Below are 20,677 nucleotides of genomic sequence, written 5' to 3' on the forward strand. Positions count from 1 at the left end.
CAAAGCTGCATATTACAGTGCCTCCTTGTTGACAATTCTGAAAGAGAACATTGCTGTAGAGCTGTACAATTCCTACTTTTCCCACCATTTGAGAACCAAGAAGACAAATGTAAAAAGTCAACCATTCATGATGCCTCATAACAGCAATGGATCTGAACTTCTTTTAGCATCAAATCAGGGTGGACATTTTATTTTCAAAATTGTTTATCATTACACAGCTATGGGAAGGAGAAGCAATTACAATTAAAAAAGAAGTGTCATGTTTTACAATAAACTGTCAAAATCAGTCTGTACATCTAAGAAATGCAAAAAATAAACTTGCACAAGTCAAAATAACTGAACCAAGGGTAAATAAAACTATAAAAAAACTAAACGTTTAACTACGAGTTGAATGAAACTGCACCAGAGTATTTCAAAAGCAGTTCTATAACCATTAATAAAAACGGAATCATAAATTAATTTCATTTTAAAAATCAAATCCTGCACTAAATGGAAAATTCAAATTGCTGTCTTTCAGTAGGGTCGGTCTCTGCGTTCCTGGCGATGGTCCCTATGAGAGGAAAAGCAGTAATTTTAGTGTCCAACAAACATATTAATACATGAGTATGATGAAAGCAGTCCAACATGTTCATTTACCTCATATCCATCTTGCCTGGGGGCCCCCCCATTCCTCCTCTCCCCATTCCTCTTCCTCGGTCCATAGGCGGTCCTCCCCTGCTAGACCCTCGGAATCCCCCTCGGTCCATTCCACCACGTCCCCTGAATCCACCGCCACGGTCACCTCCCCATCCTCCACGGAAGCCTCCAGGCCCTCCTGGCCCGCCACGGTCCATCCCTCTGCCCCCACGCATCCCCATGCCACCCCTGCCTCGCTCACCACCTGAACAAAATCACACAAGACCCAGTTAAGCTTGCCACCAGACTATCGTAGACATGCACACGTTAACAGGAAGGGAAACACAAGATTATTAAACATAGTATTCCCAGTGCACACAGAGCAAGTCCCTCCAACACCAAAGCTTTCAATTACAGTAAACAGACTGCTAAACATGGATGGTGTCATGTTTCCCCAGAGTTGACACTAATCTATACTGAACAAAAATAAACATGCAACAATTTAAGCTTTTACTGAGTTACATTTCATCAATAAATTGAAATAAATTAAATGAGCCCTAATCTATGGACTTCACATGACTGGGCAGGGGTGCAGCCATTGGTGCCCACCCACTGGGGATACCAGCCAATCAGAATGAGTTTTCCCCACAAAAGGGATTTATTACAGACAAATACTCCTCAGCAACCCCCCCCCCGTAGTTGATCCCACAGGTGGAGAAGCCGAAGGTCCTGGGCTGGCGTGGTTACACGTGGTCTGCGGTTTTGAGGCCGGTTAGACGTACTGTCAAAGTCTCTAAAACGACGTTGGAGGCAGCGTATGGTAGAGAAATTAACATTAAATTCTCAAGCAACAGCTCTGGTGGACATTCCTGCAGTCAACATGCCAATTGAAAGCTTCCTCAAAACTTGAGACATCTGTGGCATTATGTTGTGTGACAAAACTGCACATTTTAAAGGGGCCTTTTATTGTCCACAACACAAGGTGCACCTGTGTCCTGATCATGCTGTTTAATCAGCTTCTTGAAATGCCACACCTGTCAGATGGATCGATTATCTTGGCAAAGGAGAAATGCAAACTAACAGGTATAAACACATTTGAGAGAAATAAACATTTTGTGCGTATGGAACATTTCTGGGACTTATTTTAGCTCGTGAAACATGAGAACACTTTACATGTTGCGTTTATTTTTGTTCAATTTAGTACAACTGCTAAGCATTGACCCTGAAGTGCAGGTGTTAAACCTGTTTGATTTGGCTGTGTTACATTGCAAACATTAAGATATGTGAAACAGGGAAGGTAATTCAGCCCCTGTTGCTCAAATAACACAAATTGTTATAATGGTTCCTGTCTACAGTTGAACCAGGCCCTAACAATAGTGCTGCTGTGCCAGTGACCGCTGTACCTGAAGGGGGCCCAAAGCCCTCTGGTTTGGGAGCTTTGCACTGGTTACACTCCATCCTCCAGGAAAAGTTCTGGTTGCCACAGCCCCTGAGAAGGACAACCATTCAGTGATATACACAAAAACCACTACCTGTACTGTAAAGTTCAATAAAAAAAAAAAAATGGGAAAGGGAAAACTCTTTCTTGAGAGGTCCTTACTGGTTGGGGCACTCCCAGTCTCCAGCTCTCTGCTGCATGTTGCCACCTGGGCCACCTGGCCCACCTCTGCCCATACCATGTGGTCCTCCTCGTGGGAAAAAACCTCCACGCTCTCCTCCACGGCCCATCATGCCTGATAACACACACCAGGGGTTGTTTCAATAGTTCATTATATTGCCATGGCAAATGTGCGGCAGCTATATATACTGAACAAAAATATAAAGACGCAACATGTAAAGTGTTGGTCCCATGTTTCATGAGTTGAAATAAAATATCCTAGAAATGTTCCATACGCACAAAAAGTTTCCCAAAAATTTGTTTGCATCCATGTTAGTGAGCATTTCTCCGTTGCCAAGATAATCCATCGAACTGAAAGGTGTCCTACCAATAAACTGATTAAACAACATGATCATTACACAGGTGCACCTTGCACCGGGGAAAATAAAAGTCCACTAAAATGCGCATTTGTGTCACACAACAAAATACTACAGATGTCTCAAGTTGAGGGGGCTCGCAATTGGCATGCTGACTGCAGGAATACCCACCAGAGCTGTTACCAGATAATTGAATGTTCATTTCTCTGTCATTGGAGAATTTGGCAGTACGTCCAACCGGCATCACAACCGCAGACCACGTGTAACCATGCCAGCCCTAGGACTTCCACATCTGGCTTCTTCATCGACGGGATCATCGGAGACCAGCCACCCGGACAGCTGATGATCCTTTGGGTTTGCACAACCGAAAAATGTCTACACAAAATGTCAGAAACTGTCTCAGGGATGCTCATCTGCATGCTCATCGTCCTCACCAGGGTCTTGACCTGACTGCAGTTCGGCATCTTAACCGACTTCAGTGCGCTTACCGGCACGCTGGAGAAGTGTGCTCTTCACAGATGAATCATAGTTTCAATTCTACAGATGGCAGACAGCGGTGTATGGCGTTGTGTGAGCTAGCGGTTTTCTGATGTCAACATTGTGAACAGAGTGCCCCATGGTGGCGGTGGGGTTACGGTATGGGCAGGCATAATCTACGGACAATGAACAAAAATGCATTATATCGATGGCAATTTGAATGCAGACATACCGTGACGAGATCCTGAGGCCCATTGTTGTGCCATTCTTCCACTGTCATCACCTCATGTTTCAGCATGATAATGCACGGCCCCATGTCGCAAGGATCTGTACATAATTCCCGGAAGCTGAAAATGTACCAGTTCTTCCATGGCCTGTATACTCACCAGACATGTCACCCATTGAGCATGTTTAGGATGCTCTAGAATGACGTGTACGACAGCGTGTTCCAGTTCCCACCCATATCCAGCAACTTCACACAACCATTGAAGAGGAGTGGGACAACATTCCACAATCAACAGCCTGATCAACTCTATGCGACGGAGATGTGTTACGCTGCATGAGGAAAATGGTGGTCTCACCAGATACTGACTGGTTTTCTGATCCATGCCCCTACCTTTTTTTATAAAGACACATGTGACCAACTACTGCATATCTGTATTCCCAGTCATGTGAAATCCATATATTAGGGCCTAATTTATTTATTTCAATTGACCAATTTCCTTATATGAACTGTACCTCAGTAAAATCTTTGAAATTGTTGCATGTTGCATTTACATTTCTGTTCAGTGTATTTTCAGTTTTGAACAAGGGTCATTCTCAAATAAACAGTTGACTTAAATATACCTCCAGGTCCTCCACGGCCCATCATGTCACCCCTCATGGACATGCCCCCTCTCATTCCACCCATCATGGGCTTACGGCGAGCCATGGACACCTTCAGCCTCCTGCCCTGGTACTCTTTCCCTGTTGAGGTCATAAACAGAATGTAACAGGAATAAAGAGAAATGGAAAGAGAAAAGGCAAGAGTTAATGGTCATTACTAGTATTCTACATCAACACGTCCTGATATGCATTCATTTGGATGGTTCAAGGGTAGAATCAGAGTAGGCTGATGCAGGTTAAAAAGGGCCAGTATGACATACCATCAAATAACTCTACAGCAGCTTTGGCAAAGGAGGGCTCCTCGTAGGACAGTGTGGCGTCTCCCTTGGGCTTCCCGGAATCATTGTCTGTGTAGATGTTGATGGCAGGCTTGCCCAACCTCCGGTTCATCTGAACAAAAGAGGAATTCATCACTCAAAAGTCAACCTACCCCACCATTAATACTTATCTGCTGTTGCCATTCTTTTTGAGAACATTTTTTAGAGCATTCATTATCTGTTCAGTCATCTAATTAAAATGAGAACAAGACAACAAAAACGCTGGCTATACATGTGTTTTATATTTTTTGTTCAATGTATGTAAAGTGTTGGTCCCATGTTTCAGGAGCTGAAATAAAAGAACCCAGAAACTTTTGGGCACAAATTTGTTTACATCCCCGTTAGTGATCATTTTCCCTTTTCCAAAATAATCCATCCACCTGACAGGTGTGGCATATCAAGAAGTTGATTAAACAGCATGATCATTACACAGGTACACCTTGCACTGTGGACAATAAAAGTTCACTAAACTGTGCAGTTTTGTCACAACACAATGCCACAGAGGGAGCGTGCAACTGGCATGCTGACTGCAGGAATGTCCAACAGCTGTTGCCAGAAAATGGCATGTTAATTTCTCTACCATAAGCCGCCTCCAATGTCTGCAGTACATTGGATGCATATCTGTATTCCCAGTCATGTGAAATCCATAGACTAGGGCCTAATTTATTTATTTTAAATTGACAGATTTCCTTATATGAACTGTAACTCAGTAAAAATCTTTTAAATTGTTGCATGTTACTCTTACATATTTTTTTCAGTGTACATAGGTATATTTTGGAAGAGACAAATACAACTTAATGTGTGTCTAAGTTGAGGTCCTTAGATTGAGTGTCCTCACCCTGATGGCTCCAGGGTCTTTGAAGAAGATAGCCATCTCCTCCAGAGTGGCGTTCTCTGTGAGTCCTGTGATGTAGATGGTGCTGTTCTCAGAGTCATCCTGCTCCTCAGGGCGCCCTGAACAGAGATAACTACCATTCAAAAAAACTGACAGGAAACACTACAGCTACACTGTCCTTATTAATCTCAGATTCATAGCATAAGCCATTAAGCCAAGAAGTTGGACCAAGATCAACGAAACAAAGCCTTTCAGGCAGATACAAACCAGTAAGATAAACGTTCAAAGGTTAGCAATTGATCCGTCAATGCTTCTGATCTATGATACAAGTATTGGTCATTTAGTATCTGCTTACCCATGTTACGCACTGCACCGTTGTTCATGGGTCCTGTTTGCCATCAGGCGAGGGGGAGAAAAAAAAGAGCCAGTCAGTTTGTGTCACTCAAGTCCTCTGCTAAACTGCTGAAGAGTATTTGAAGTGATAACACAAGACACAGTCCTCCAGAACACAGGTGTCAGACGTTTTTGAAAATATATTGATCATGATGTAAATAAAAACCTCAGACCCGTTTGTATAAAAATGTGTGCCATAAGAAAATGTCCTAAGAAACCACATAATATTAACCCCCAAAAATACCAGGGGTTTGGCTCCATGAAATTGTAAATGCAAAACCATTTTTCAAAACTGACATTTCTTGGCAGCAGTCATTTGTCATTAATATGTCATTGTGAAATAAGAGTACCTTGCACTTCAAGGTTACCTTAGGCAGTGAGTGATATAAACCAGAGTAAAAAGTACCCCTTTCCAAACAGATGTCTCAGACATTTAAACTGGACCCCCTTCTATTTCCATCCATTCTAATAGCCACCTATATATTTGGCTACCCCCCCAAAAAACGCTGCACACCAACGTAAGGGCTTAGGTAAATGCTCTGCGCGTACATGCTCTAGTAGGTAAAGGTCTGGAGTGGACAAGCCAGTGTAATACTCGTTAACTTACCACCGGGCTTATTGAAGCCACCTCTGTCTCCAGCGACGCTATGGGGGAATAAATGGAGATATGAAGGCGATTTCCCTTTTAACAGCCACTTCCATGCATGGAGCCCCATGGCTCGTTTGGGGAGGTTGAAGGAAACAGTTCTGACTAGTTCATTTAACAACCCCCAACATGCCTACACAGTCTATGCAATCCAGTTAATGTGAATGAAGGAATTAACAGCAACTATATGGCATCATTCCTTTACTAGAAGGATTCTTAATGACAGCATTTGATAGCAGATACTGGCTAGTTTGGAGCTAGCTGAGGGGTGTTAAATCTCTACCTTTGGGGAAATATGGGACAGAATCCCAGGAATTTGTTACAAAGGAAACCTTTTTAGATGCATTCCATATGCAGTTTAATAATGACTAGCCTGGAGATACTATACTGACAGGAGATAACTTACAGATACAGTTAAATACGTGGAAAGCTAGTGCATTATGTCCAATTTACAGTTGAAGCAAATGCCTATACGAGTTAAAACAAATGGTTGACGTTGTCAAATGCAATGCATCTGAAATATTAAACAAAAAACAGGTGATTACAGTCACCTTTGAAATTAAAACCAAAAACACACCATCCATATACATTATTTTACAAAAACATTAATTGAAGTAAAAAAAACAATTCTAATAAATACAGAATTTAAACTTGACCATGTTACAATGTTCACCAAGGTAAAAGTAATGATTTTACTATACAAATGTAATTATCATTTTAAAGAGTTTCCCAGCATGCTTTAGACAGCACCATCCTCATCTCTTGGATTTAAGGCAGAACCCAAATCTCTGTGGTTTAACCCCTTCGGTTGTTTAAGCTGCCGGCTCTGTATTGAGTACAGGTACTTTATAGAATATAGATGGGTTTACATGGCTCTCACTGTTACCTGTAGCGTAAATGTGACAAAGCATGTTAAAAAGGTGTTCATTTGATTAAACAAAACATTTGTAATCCAAACCACATTTTAAAAACTAAAACACATAAGGGGCTGGTTTCCCCAAACACAGATGAAGCGTAGTCCAAAGACTAAAAAGCATTCTGTGCATTATTTTTAGTCCAGGACTAGGCTTACCCTGGGAAACCGGACCCAAAACATTTTGCCCTAAAAGCTATAATGTATGAAAAAGTAAAACAGGAGTTACATATGAATGCCAAATGATTTTTTTTCCCTTTACCCTTTTACGTGGTATCCAATTGGTAGTTAGTCTTGTCTCATCGCTGCAACTCCCGCACGGACTCGGGAGAGGCAAAAGCCGAGAGCCGTGCGTCCTCCGAAACACAACCCAACCAAGCTGCACTGCTTCTTGACACAATGCCGCTTAACCCAGAAGCCAGCCGCACCAATGTATCGGAGGAAACACCGTACACCTGGCGACCAGTGTCAGCATGCACTGTGCCTGGCCCGTCACATGAGTCGCTAGTGAGCGATGGGACAAGGACATCCCTGCCGGCCAAACCCTCCCCTAACCCGGACGACGCTGGGCCAATTGTGCACCGCCCCATGGGTCTCCCAGTCGCGGCCGGCTGCGACAGAGCCTGGACTCGAACCCAGAATCTCTAGTGGCACAGCTAGCACCACGATACAGGGCCTTAGACCACTGCACCACTCGGGAGGCCCATGCCACATTTCTTGACTGCTTTAAGCAATGTTAACAGAGAAAAAAAGGCCACTTTCAACTTGAAAATATGACCAAATCTAAATCAATTGAGGTTAAGAAATGTGACAAGTGTCATGTAATTAATAAAAGACTGTGCTGTAGACAAAGGTGGAATTATTCACTTTGATCCTCTTTAGGGAAAGCACGTAGCCATGTACTGAATAATATTAATATAATACAAGCCTAGAGCAAAACATAATTGAACATACGAGTCTGGTGTGACCTAGTGAACATGCGCCAATTCTTTATTTTTTTTCTTGTTCCAGGGATATTACCTTCAGCTGCCTGATACTCAATGGGATCAACCTCACCTCAAACTCTATAATGAAAACATAGGTGCCATCATAATGCCCAGAAAGCTTGAACAATACATGTTGCCAGTTTAGTACCAATAACCTACAAGGGGGATAACCTTAGTTCTGCATGGATGTATCCCGTAGAAATGTACTTTATTGGTTTTCCAGGGAAAAACTCCAAATCCCAAATGTGCATTAACCTCAACTTATTAGTATGGAATTAAACTCCTTGGTATAGGCAATCAATGTGTCTTGCTTATTAAACAAACTAAAGTTATTTTAGAAGATCTGCCCCTGGGGGTCATGAGCCAAAAAGGGCCCCCGAAATAGTGTCCAAAATTAGCTAATTGGACAGAAAAAGGGCACACCCCCAAACACCAATGAGAAAAAGCTTGTCTTGTATTGCAAAGGTTTGTTAGCTTAAAACTAAGGATTTTGTGGTTTCAAGATGCAAGTAATCGATATGACAACACAAGCCAAAATTTGAGGTAAATTAGTTAGCAACTAAACTTCCATAGTGCACACTCCCAAATACCTTCTGGGTAAGCTTTTTAAAAAGAAAATCAGAGTTAGATTAAATAGGTACATTTTTATACCATATTAAAATGTATTTAACCTCACAGCAATCATTTAAAAAGGTGCGGTGTGCCCACCAAATCATTGAAACCTGCAGCAGTAACCCTGAAGCCTTGTAAATAGATGGACAATAATCAATGCTATAGATTATATACACCTGTAAAGCTGTGGTACAGCAAAAAGGGATGTCTGATTGAATAGTTTACAACTGCAGCTTTCTGTTCACAAATGTCAGTCCCAGCTCTTTGTTTCATGAAATCATATTCCTTCTTACCTTCGGCCACTGTATGGCAGGGCTAAGAGTTTGTACCCACAAATGGAGGGTCCCTTCATGATACTTTTTGTAGGCATTAGATATTTGATCCTACACAAAGTAAACAGTGACTTTCCCCACTAATAAAATAGATTACTATTTTACCTTTGTAGGGTTATAACTTGACCCAATTAATGTTTACGGGGAACTTCAAACTCAGCCCTGCTCAGCCTGGCCGCAGCACCTGCAAGAATGAAGTTACGTTGAGCAATAAGGAGAGTGACTTACCCCATGCCTCCACGGCCCATGCCCCCACGTCCCCTGCCACCGTGCATCATGCCGCCCCTGTCATAGCCATCCCTGGGTGGCCCACGGCTCTCCCCTGCCCCTGGGAACCTAGCAGGGTCAGAGCCAGAGTAGCCAGAGCTGCCTCTGCCCTCCTGTCCATAGTTATCTACAGAATAACATGAGGATTAGCGGAAATGCCCTTGTGTGAAAATGAATGAACATCAACATGACTAAGACAATAACTAGCAGGTAGGCCTATTGCAATGCTTGTGTGTGTGTTAAAATAACAGGGGAAACCATTAGTCTTACTGTAATGGCTTGACTGGTTGTAACCACTTTGAGGCCCACTTTGTTGTCCATACTGGCTGCCTGCAGGCTGCCCGTAGGAACCGGAGGCCTGAGGAGGGTAGGCCGCGGCAGGGGCCTGTTGCTGCTGAGGTGGGGGCTGCTGCTGCTGGTACCCACTCTGCTGCTGCCCATAGCTTCCCTGCTGGGCCTGGTACCCACTCTGCTGTGCGGCATATCCCCCTGGTTGGGAGTAGCTGCTCTGGCTGTAGCCAGCTGGCTGGCTGCTGGCATTATAACTGAAGTGGTTAGGGACGGGCAGGGACTGAATAGGTCATAAAGAGTGCTCCACAACTATATGTTTCTTATGGGTTTACAGCTGCAACTTGTCTTCTACTGCGTACAAGCTAAAATCAAGAAACATCAACAAAATAGTGTAACATTCACTGCATCACTACACCCTTGTCCTAATGTGAGACTAGTTAGCCTACCTCGGAGGTGCAGTGGAAGCAGCCTGCTGGCTGTAGCCAGCGTAGGCAGACTGGGCTGCATAGCCTGGCTGGGAGCCATAGGAGGGCTGAGAGGCAGCAGGAGCAGCAGCAGGAGCACTCTCATATCCACTGGCTCCATAGCCCGCGGCAGGCTGGGAGTAGCCATGGGCACTGGGCTGGGCAGCAGGGTACCCAGCTGTGGTCAAACAGGAAATGGTTTAACTGAAGAAGGTGTAGATAGATCATTCCAGGTACAACCCAGTTAGGATTTTAGATCACACTATAACCACTCTGGACTTCTACAACCCGACAGAGCAGCACTGATGAAGAATATTAAATTGCACATAAGAATACCATTGTGTTATTAAAAGTGTTAGAATTAGTGTTAGATATCGGTAGATGAAGTCATGATGCAGGAGGAATAAATAGTGTCAAAGAAATCTCTCTTCTCCAGGGTTCAACTAGTCTACTCACAATACTATAGTCTACTACACATGATGCGAAATATATTACATGGATCTATCCAGCCAGCCACTGAACACTTTGTATAGACTTAGCCTAAGTGGCATGAAATGGATAGAGATGAAAAGTAATCTGTGTCGAACCTGTTTTATTCCCAGCTGTAACGTGAAAGCAAGAGGAGAAAAGGTTCACAGTTCAAAAATGGTGACTTGGGTTGAAAATGGTCCTTTAAGGTACTCAAAGCACATTTGCAGTAATATAAATACAGGATTGACATTACATGTGGTCAATGGTTAGAGGCATGATGGACAATTCTCATTCCCTTCCACCAAAATTACTTTTGGCCTATCATTTAATCAGTTTGAAACTGACCTGGTGCTGGTTGCCCATAGGAGGAACCATACTGCTGCGCATAGCCACCAGCAGAGGGTGCTGCCTGAGAGTATCCGGTCTCAGCTGCAGCAGGCTGGGCGTAGGACCCATATCCTTGCTGGCTATAACCCTGCTGAAATACAAAATATTATTTTATAGACCGATAGATAATGACAAGTACCTTGGGAAAGATGGCAAGCTGTCCTGTGCTTCAGTTCAAACTGTATGCAAACATGGAATGAGATCAATGCAGTATTGTGGGTCTCTGCAGGTATGTGTAATTCATAAATGGCCTTGTCTAAATATAAAACTCACCTGGGCAGATTGTCCATAGCCCTGTGAGGGCTGAGCAGCATAGGAGCCATACCTGCAGGGACACAAGATCAATCATTCATCTCGTTTCTGTAGATCATAATTCATTGTATCAAATAACACAAACACCCATTCCTCTGGATTCATTAGAACACTTCTTAGTAGCACACAACCTGCATGTAGAAAGACTTACCCCTGCTGGGCACTGGCCTGGTTGTAGGAACTGTAATCTGTAAAAGAAAATGACAAAAGAAATTACTAGTCTAACATTCAACAACAGTCCTACAGGCTAGTACAGTATCAAAATCCACGTTGGACTCATGAAACTACTCATGTTCACTGGGCAATAATCTTGTGTAGACCCTCGGCAGTGCCAACCAGGCCAGGCCACACAATGGGAAAATCTTTTAAGTTCAACAGTCCTTGAAAAGAGACAAAGCATTCCTGCTATTCAACTCTAGCAAGGACTGACTGGTGATAGTTGTTTGCCGTTGTTATGTTGTGGGGGCCATCACGCCTTTGCTTGCAGTAGTTGGCTAGCTAGCTACCTTTATTTAAACTAATTAAACTATCTAAACAAAGAAACAAAAATGTGGCTAGATTAGCAAGGCTGTACGGAAAGGCATACACTAGCACAAACAGAGATCCTATTCAATTACTAGAGGAGCTATATCATGAAACCTCTAAGTCCCAGAATGGGGAGAAAACGGCAGCAGCTGATTCCAGATGTGGAACAATGCAGTCTTAACCTGCATTGTTTTGACCAGACCCATGTTGAAGATGGAACAATTAAGACAATGGTGTCACAATAATGCAGAGGTTCTACCACTCTGAATCAACCACGGGACCAGCTCAAGCATTGTAGCTAACGCTGCCTAGGTAAAAGGCACGCGGTCTGAAGCCGATCATAAGGTTGGTGAAAAAAAAAAAAGCATTTTAAGCTAAAGCCAGAAAAAAGACAACTGCCTGCTAGCTAACCTTTAGGTTGAAGATTACAAGGTTAAGACAACAGGGGTACAATATTCCATAACCCTTTGCAATTCAAGGGACCAGCGTCGCCAGTAGTAATTTTTACGCACACAGTATCAATTAAAAGTTTGGACACCTACACATTCAAAGGTTTTTTTTCTCATAAAAAATGACTTTCTACATTGCAGACTAATAGTGAAGACATCAAAACAATGAACAAATATGAAAATCTAAATATATTTTAGATTCTTCAAATAGCCCCCCTTTGCCTTGACAGCGTTGCACTCTTGGCATTCTTTCAATCAGCTTCATGGGGTAGTCACCTGGAATGCATTTCAATTAACAGGTGTGCCTTCTTCAAAGTTAATTTGCGGAATTTCTTTCCTTAAGGCATTTGAGTCAATCAGTTGTGCTGTGACATGGTAGGGGTGGTATACAGAAGATAGCCCTATTTGGTAAAAGACCATCCATATTATTGCAAGAACAGCTCAAATAAGCAAAGAGAAACAGTCCATCATTACTTCAAGACATGAAGGTCAGTCAAACCGGAAAACGTCAAGCACGTTGAAAGTTTCTTCAAGTGCCGTCGCAAAAAGCATCAAGCACTATGATGAAACTGGCTCTCATGAGGACCACCACAGGAAAGGAAGACCCAGAGTTACCTCTGCTGCAGAGGATAAGTTCATTGGAGTTACCAGCCTCAGAAATTGCAGCCCAAATAAATGATTCCGAGTTCAAGCAACAGACATCTCAACATCAACTGCTCAAAGGAGACTGCATGAATCAGGCCTTCATGGTCAAATTGCTGCAAAGAAACCACTACTAAAGGACACCAATAATAAGAAGACACTTGCTCGGGCCAAGAAACACAAGCAATTGACAACAGACCGGTGGATATCTGTTCTTTGAGTCCAAATTAGAGGTTGACCGATTAATCGGAATGGCTGATTAATTAGGGCCGATTTCAAGTTCTCTTAACAATCGTAAATCGGTATTTTTGGACACCGATTTGGCCAATTTTTTTTCTTACACCTTTATTTAACCAGGCAAGTCAGTTAAGAACACATTCTTATTTTCAATGAAGGCAGAGGAATGGTGACAATCCTGTCTCGTAGCACTGGACAATTCCTTCAACCTCATGGCTTGATTTTTACTCTGACATGCACTGTCAACTATGGGACCTTATATAAACAGGTGTGTGCCTTTCCAAATAATGTCCAATCATTTGAATTTACCACAGATGGACTCCAATAAAGTTGTAGAAACATCACAAGGATGATCGATTGAAACAGATGCACATGAGCACAATTTCAAGTCTCATAGCAAAGGGTCTGAATAGTTATGTAAATAAGGTATTTAAATTCATATATACTCCCTTTTTTTGTTGCAAATGTGTTTGCTTTGTCATTATGAGGTTGTGCGTATTCCGAGGGAACTTTTTCTTACATCCATTTTAGAATAACGCTGTAACGTAACAAAATGTGCAAAAGCTCAAAGGGTATGAATACTTTCCAAATGTGTTTATATTTGGGATGCACGATATGAGCTAAAAAAAAAGCCAACATCGGTATTGGCCCGATATCTAGTTTAACGCTGATGTTAAAAATGTCAAAGCTACCGTGCATACCTATATAACGTAGGTACAGGACGTAATGACGCCAAATACAATTGTGTGCTACACGTGCAACAGCATTCCTAACCTAGCCCACAATGTCTGATGTGTGGATCGAGCAGTCAACAAGTCGAGCAGTCATTTGAAAGAGTAAGAAAATTTCAGCGAAACAACTCAAAGGCAAAATCCATTAAAGCCCAGATAATGGAATTCATTGCCCTTGACAATCAACCATTCTCTGTCGTGGATGTTGGCTTTTGCCGACTGGTCGAGCACCAGTGCACACTAAGTGCGCTATTTTTCAGATGTTGCCCTACCGGGGATACACAGTAATAGCATCACTGCTATTAGCTTCATGACCCGTTTTGGGTCTTTGCGTGTCAAAAAAAATACAGTAGCACTGTCAAAGCTGTACAAAAAGTCTGCAAACAAGCAAACACCGGCCACGAACGATGGGTTTACAATACCGCGTAGGTAATAAAGCATGATTTGTTTGACCACAACTTCTGGGGTAGCTAGCTTTAGCTTGGTACCTAGCTAGCAACAATACAACAAGCCTGAAAACAATGAACAGTAGAAACTGCAGTCATTTTCATTATTCTTAGAAATTATTTAGGAATCCTTGTGAATAAGTATTAGCTAGGTAGCCAACTGAACCTCAGTTCATGAAAATAAATGGCTAGCCAGCTACTTAACCCTGTTGCCCAAAGCTAACGTTATAAGCAGCCAGCTAGCTTCATCTGGCTAGTGACACTCGATCAGACCGGGTTATTTGTTGTGAAGCTGGCCACAATAAGGATTAGGCACAATCGTGGAATTTGCAGTATGCCTTCAAAATTAAAGTATGTAATTGACAGTGATGCAAATGAATACAAATAGTAGAATTGTGCCATACTTTTATTTTGAAAGCTAAACCCAAAGTCCACTATTGTGGCTATTTTCACATAGATAGGTTAGCTAGCTAACTATATAGCTATTGAAACAGATGTTTTGCTGTGTTTAGTGGAAGAACTACATTGTTTTCATCCATGAGCTAGCCAGCTTTTTTTTATGACCAGCATCATAGCATACGTATCGATGAATGGTGGTGACATATGAAATACGTGTGATAGCATAATCAATGTGGAATTGTGTAAAAAAAAAAACGTATGAATGCATTAAATTATTATTTGACGTGAAGTCATATTCAGGCCCTGATTGGTCAACAAGCTTAGACGACACGTCAGTGTTATTTGGCATGCATCTTTTTTGACACCGAAAGATCAAAACGGCGCTCCATAGAAATCCTGGTTGAGAATGAATCTGAACAACGAAACAGCACAGCAAGTAAATGAAATAGGTTTTGATTATGTTTTACTGGTAATGGGGAAATACGTAAATGCCAACAAAATAACTTATTGGTCAGTGTGTGTGTGTAACCTTTATTTAACTAGGCAAGTCAGTTAAGAACAAATTCTTATTTACAATGACGGCCCGGACGACACTGGGCCAATTGTGCGCCGCCCTATGGGACTCCCAATCACGGCCGGATGTGATACAGCCTGGACTCGAACCAGGCCTCTTGCACCGAAATGCAGTGCATTAGACCGCTGCGGCCATGTGTGTGTTAACATTTACATTTAAGTCATTTAGCAGACGCTCTTATCCAGAGCGACTTACAAATTTAACTATTTAACTGTGCTAGAATGCTTAAAGGGCCGCTAAAAAAAATGTGCGAGGAAAATATTGGATATCGGTACCGGCCAAAAATGCCATATAGGTGCATCAGCGGTTTATATACATAATATTTTCTTTACACTGAAGATCACAGGAGGCTGCTGAGGGGACAGCGGTTCATAATAAATAGCCTGAACGGGAAGAAATGGAATCAAACACCTGGAAACCATGTTTGACACCATTATACTCAAGTCAATTAAAAGGTGCCCCCAACCTCCTGTGCTCCAGATACAAACAACGACTACATCTCATCTGCCCAGGCCCACATGCTCACAACCATCCGTAGTGCCTGCATTATTGTTTGCTACTTGGCCTTAAATTGTACCAATTTGTTTTCCTTGGTCTCCCATGCTATTTCAATAATAAATAACTTGATTTTTTCATTGTGTCAATGATGGCAGATTGATTGACCTCCAAGTTTGTTTTTGTTAACACACGTTTTTTTCAAGGTGAGTGATGAGAAGAGAATCATCCAGCCCAATTGGCTACCTCACTACACCCCCCATATGCCATGTCTTGAAATATGCAGACAGGCAGATTAAAAGTCTATATTGCAATACTTCTGACAGCCTACTTTCTAGCCCTGCCCACGAATTCATAGCATTCCCAGAAAGTATGGATTATTGAGTCAATACTTTCACACTTAAGACACGACTGTAGAATTTCTGAATTTAGTCTCTTGTATAATACATTCTAACATTAATTTATACTGGATTAAACATACATTTTTGTTAATTAATTTTGTTAGTTATGCACCAAATTTCCCTCCATCTTGTGTTAACATAAGTATTGGTTGCAAAAGTTTAAATTTAAAAAAATTATAAGGGCGCTAACATTAGTAGTTATCAATGGCGCGTGCCAGGAAGTAAAAGCAGGAAGTGTACACTTCAATCGGTGCTGCGATTTTTTTAGTCAACTCATCTGACAATACAAAAAATAAATTCCATTGCATGAGACATCTGTTAGCATCATTTAAATTTAAATTTTACGTTAACAAGGCAATCCAGTCGATAGGGCATTCCAAATTATTTTTGGAAAGTTCATCAAAATTACCAGCCGCCATTGCGAGCGTACCCATGAGTTGACCAGTCAAATATCCTGGGTTAGAGTTTCCAATCCTGTTTACTCACTTTCTATATTTCTATGGTCCTATCATCAACTGATTTCAGACAGTGTGTGGAGCGACGGTATCGTTTGAATAGAATGTTGGCAATTAATTTGAAGCATTATGGATTAATTCATCTACAACTGGCTAACTAACGTTAGCTAACAAAGATACAGTGCAGATAACATTACATTCTTAAAATGCATGATTTCACACAATCATATGTCTGAGAAACAATGGTTGACTAAGTTCCTGACCAAAATGGCTGACCTTTAGAGCATCATAAGAGTCATGTCGGTCCTAGAATTCAAATTCGGCAGATGCACGTGTGTGGTCAGAGTTTGTGTCCCTCGGCCCGGCATCATGGCTAGATAGGGCCTACTGCCCTAGATTCTACATTAGCCAACGTCAAATAACGAAGTAAACTCGTTCATTCACCATTCTCCGGCTGGTCGATTAAACTCAACCCAATGATTTAAATCGAAGAGTTTCGTAAACTAGGCCAACGTTGGCAAACGCAACGCGTTAGCTAACTAGCTAGCTACCGGCTACTGAACATATATAAACGTTCGCATTATACGTACATATTAGATTAAAACACATACATTTGATGTAACTATTGATAAATATGCAAATGTATTTACATGGTCGATAATATCTAAAGGATTCATGCAAAATGACACAATAAAATAGACCGAGAACGAAACCCACCAGGTGCTGACGCCATCTTCGTTTCGTCTGATGTTGGCGCATGCGCGTAAACGAGTGGATGGGATGAACTTGTGCTGCGTTGAAAAAAACGGCGAACTCCGGAAAAAAAACGAGCTCCGAATTGTAAAAATCGATTTGAATCGTCGTCCAACTCAGAATTCCAACTCGGGAACTCGGGCTTCTTTCTAGAGGTCCGACTTTCCGTCCTGAAGACAACCGACTTCGTGATTTGACCTCGTATTTTTCCGAGTTCCCAGTTATTTTGAACGCGGCATCTTTCTCGAGCACCGACTTTCCAACCAGAATATCACTGAAGGCATGACCTCGTATTTTTCTTCCTTGGAACAACGTTTCTTTTCAATTTGATGCTGCTGACGTGACATTCCAGCCAGGCTCCGTTTAGGCCCAGGTGGACGGATCCCAGGGTGCCGATGTAGTCTAAAAGCAGATATGAAGAATTTGATATTACCCCCTAAATAGGGGTATTTCTACTTACACATCATCATCTGCTAATTATCACCCCCGTGTTAATTTGCTAAACTGTAATTACTTCGCTACTATGGCCTCTTTATTGCCATACCTCCTCACGCCATTTGCACACACTGTATATAGACTTTTAAATTTTTATTGACTGTTGTGTCGCACTGCTTTGCTTTATCTTGGCCATGTCGCAGTTGTAAATGAGAACTTGTTCTCAACTAGCTTACCTGGTTAAATAAAGGTGAAATTAAAAATAGAAAACAGAATGTGTAAATTTCCCTCTCACACACACAGATCTTTAACTCTACGCCTTCAGTCATTAGGAGCTGCCATCTCTTCTCTACAATGCAGTTCTCCTACTGTTGCTTGGATCCATGCCAGGAGCAACGGTGGGGCATGGTGGCTTCCCTTTCACTCTCAGTGGCGGATTTTGGTATAGGCGACATGATTGGCATTTTACCGCACAAAAAAAACGTTGTGTCAATTATATAATGTCACCATGTGGGACATTGGATCAATTAAGCTTCTCGGGGTGGGCGCCCTGAGTCTAGTTTGTGAGCTAGGAAAAGCTAGGCAGAAACCTAGAGAGGAACCAGGCTCTGAGGGGTGGCCAGTCCTCTTCTGACTGTGCAGGGTGGAGAATATAACAGTACATGGCCAAGATGTTCAAACGTTCATAGATGACCAGCAGGGTCAAATAATAATAATCACAGTAGTTGTAGAGGGTACAACAGGTTAGCACCTCAGGAGTAAATGTCAGTTGGCTTTTCATAGCCGATCATTCAGAGTTAGAGATAGCAGGTGCGGTCGAGAGAGAGAGTGTCGAAAAACAGCAGGTCTGGAACAAGGTAGCACATCCGGTGAACAGGTCAGGGTTCCATAGCCGCAGGCAGAACAGTTGAAACTGGAGCAGCAGTACGAACAGGTGGACTGAGGACAACAAGGAGTCATCAGGCCAGGTAGTCCTGATGCATGGTCCTAGGGCTCAGGTCCTCTGAGAGAAGAGAACAGAGAAAGAGAGAGGAGAGGTCATGAGCAGATTATGTCCTGCATTTTTCAGCATGTTCTTAAATAAAGATAGATTTACAGTTAGATAAACTTAGATTTTTTGTCAGGGACATATACAGGATGCTATCCTCTACAACATGACCTTCACTCCAAATCAAAACTCAAAAACTACAACCTGATTTTGGACAGAATTACAGAATCACATGTAAGGCTTACAACTACCAAAGATTACTATTCCAAAGCTATACTCTGGAAAATGCTCTGGAAAACAACAGAAACCAGATAACACCATCCAACCTGAAACTGAGTGAGTGATGTTTAGTCTGAAGCTATATTTTATTTCCAAAAGCCAAGAATAAAAATGCATTACATTACTTTATAAGGACTGAACGCTAAGTTAAGGCTACCAAGCTTGATACAACTTCAATTAGCACTGACGTGTCAAGTGAGAGATGTCAAAGCCTTTTAGCCCAACAATGGCAGGAGAGTCGCACAGTCTACTCCAACCAAATGGAGAGGCCTTAGAACCTGCCTCCCGCTGATCAGAGGTAATTAAAATACAGTACCATGTGTATGTAAAGAATGATAAGACAGGAAAAGAGCACAAAATGAAGCTCCTTATGGAAAATAAAAATACACTTTTTGCTGACTATTATAAAAATGGAAACATCAGCAACTTCATCTTCCACACAGACCATCCCCTGGAACAGTATTGGTACAGGGCAAGCCCAAACAGTTTCAGCTGAACTTTCACCTAATCAAAGAATTAGCTCAGCAGGAGAAGCTCTCCCTTGAGAAAGATAATCCCACCCCGAGCGGGTCAGACCAGACCTCCTCATTATAGAACCCCACAGACGAGCAACCCCAAGCGGAAAATAAACCTCCCAGCACAGAGTACTACTCCCTCATTGAAATAAAGGATAAATTCATCCAGCTGGAGGTAAGGCAGGTGGAGCTGGAACAGCAGGTGATTACACTCCAGCCAGCACAGATCCAGACAACAGTCCAGCACAATAACGCCCCCTTAACCAGACCCGGAGAGCTGGAGGTGGAGAGAGACATATCTGCACTCTGGACTGTGGTGAGACAACTTCAACAGGAGAAAAAGCAAGGGCAGGAGAAGAACAGAGTACTAGAGGAGAAGACCAGACTGCTGGAGGAGAGGGTGAGGCGGATGGCGTGTGACAGAGAACAACCCACTAGAGTGGTGGCCACCCCCGCAGGAGAAGCCAACCTCAGCTCATGACAAAATTCTCAACACCACGGCAGAACAGTCCACCCCAGACTCTGACCATGTCGATGTCACAGCGGGACAGACAAATGAACAATCCCAAGCCCAGGAGATCTCACCCCCTCTGAGCACCCTCCCTGTCAACCACCCTGATAGCCCTCCTGACAACCTCCACACACCCACTGAGGACATACAAAAGACACAGATTGTACTTCTTATGGGCTCAAACGGGAAATATATACAAGAAAAATAACTTTTTCCCAAACACAGTGAGTCTAAACTCTGGTGTCCAAGCCCCCAGTGCGCCCTAGATCTTCTGTCTGCGGATCAACTAGGTTCACCTAGCCTCACCTAGCCACATAATAATACACACAGGCACAAACGACCTGAGAACACAGCAGGAAATGGTGGCCACAACACTCAAGGGAGTGATTGAAAAAGCTTCTTCCTTCTTTCCCCAATGCACAAGTGGTTATATCCACCCTGCCACCAAGAAAAGACTTCCACCCTGATATCATACAGCGGGTAAACGCAAGTATTTCCCATGACTGTGCCTCAAAACCAAATATTTACCTGGCCCACAGCTCCACCCTGGACTTGAACAGCCTTCATGACCAGGTCCACCTATTCAAGGCAGCAGTTCCCACCTTTGCCCGGTCCCTAAAGGACATCACTCTCAAACTCAGCCCCAACACTTCACACAGGAGCAA

General features: G+C 42.5%; 1 protein-coding gene across 4 annotated transcripts; it reads right to left on the reverse strand.

Moving 5' to 3' along the window:
* Positions 1 to 174: 174 nt before the first annotated feature.
* On the reverse strand, positions 175 to 17,312 carry LOC115111654 (RNA-binding protein EWS-like). 4 transcript variants are annotated; one of them, XM_065011601.1, is made up of 16 exons: positions 17,249 to 17,312; positions 11,329 to 11,365; positions 11,139 to 11,190; positions 10,824 to 10,953; positions 9,990 to 10,185; positions 9,523 to 9,785; positions 9,214 to 9,379; positions 6,104 to 6,141; positions 5,459 to 5,491; positions 5,107 to 5,222; positions 4,212 to 4,341; positions 3,913 to 4,032; positions 2,216 to 2,348; positions 2,019 to 2,104; positions 637 to 880; positions 175 to 550 (listed from the first exon to the last, which is right to left on the reverse strand). In XM_065011601.1, the coding sequence occupies exons 1-16, from the start codon at positions 17,262 to 17,264 to the stop codon at positions 514 to 516; spliced, it is 1,797 nt and encodes a 598-aa protein (XP_064867673.1). In that variant the 5' UTR covers positions 17,265 to 17,312; the 3' UTR covers positions 175 to 513. The 4 variants fall into 4 exon arrangements, with proteins under 4 accessions (XP_064867673.1, XP_064867672.1, XP_029493823.1 ...); XM_065011600.1 differs by having other exon boundaries at positions 9,523 to 9,782; positions 10,824 to 10,956; XM_029637963.2 differs by having other exon boundaries at positions 10,824 to 10,956.
* Between the last annotated feature and the right edge of the window lie 3,365 nt (positions 17,313 to 20,677).

The sequence above is a fragment of the Oncorhynchus nerka genome, linkage group LG27 (genome assembly GCF_034236695.1).
Source record: "Oncorhynchus nerka isolate Pitt River linkage group LG27, Oner_Uvic_2.0, whole genome shotgun sequence".
Taxonomy (NCBI): Eukaryota; Metazoa; Chordata; class Actinopteri; order Salmoniformes; family Salmonidae; genus Oncorhynchus; species Oncorhynchus nerka.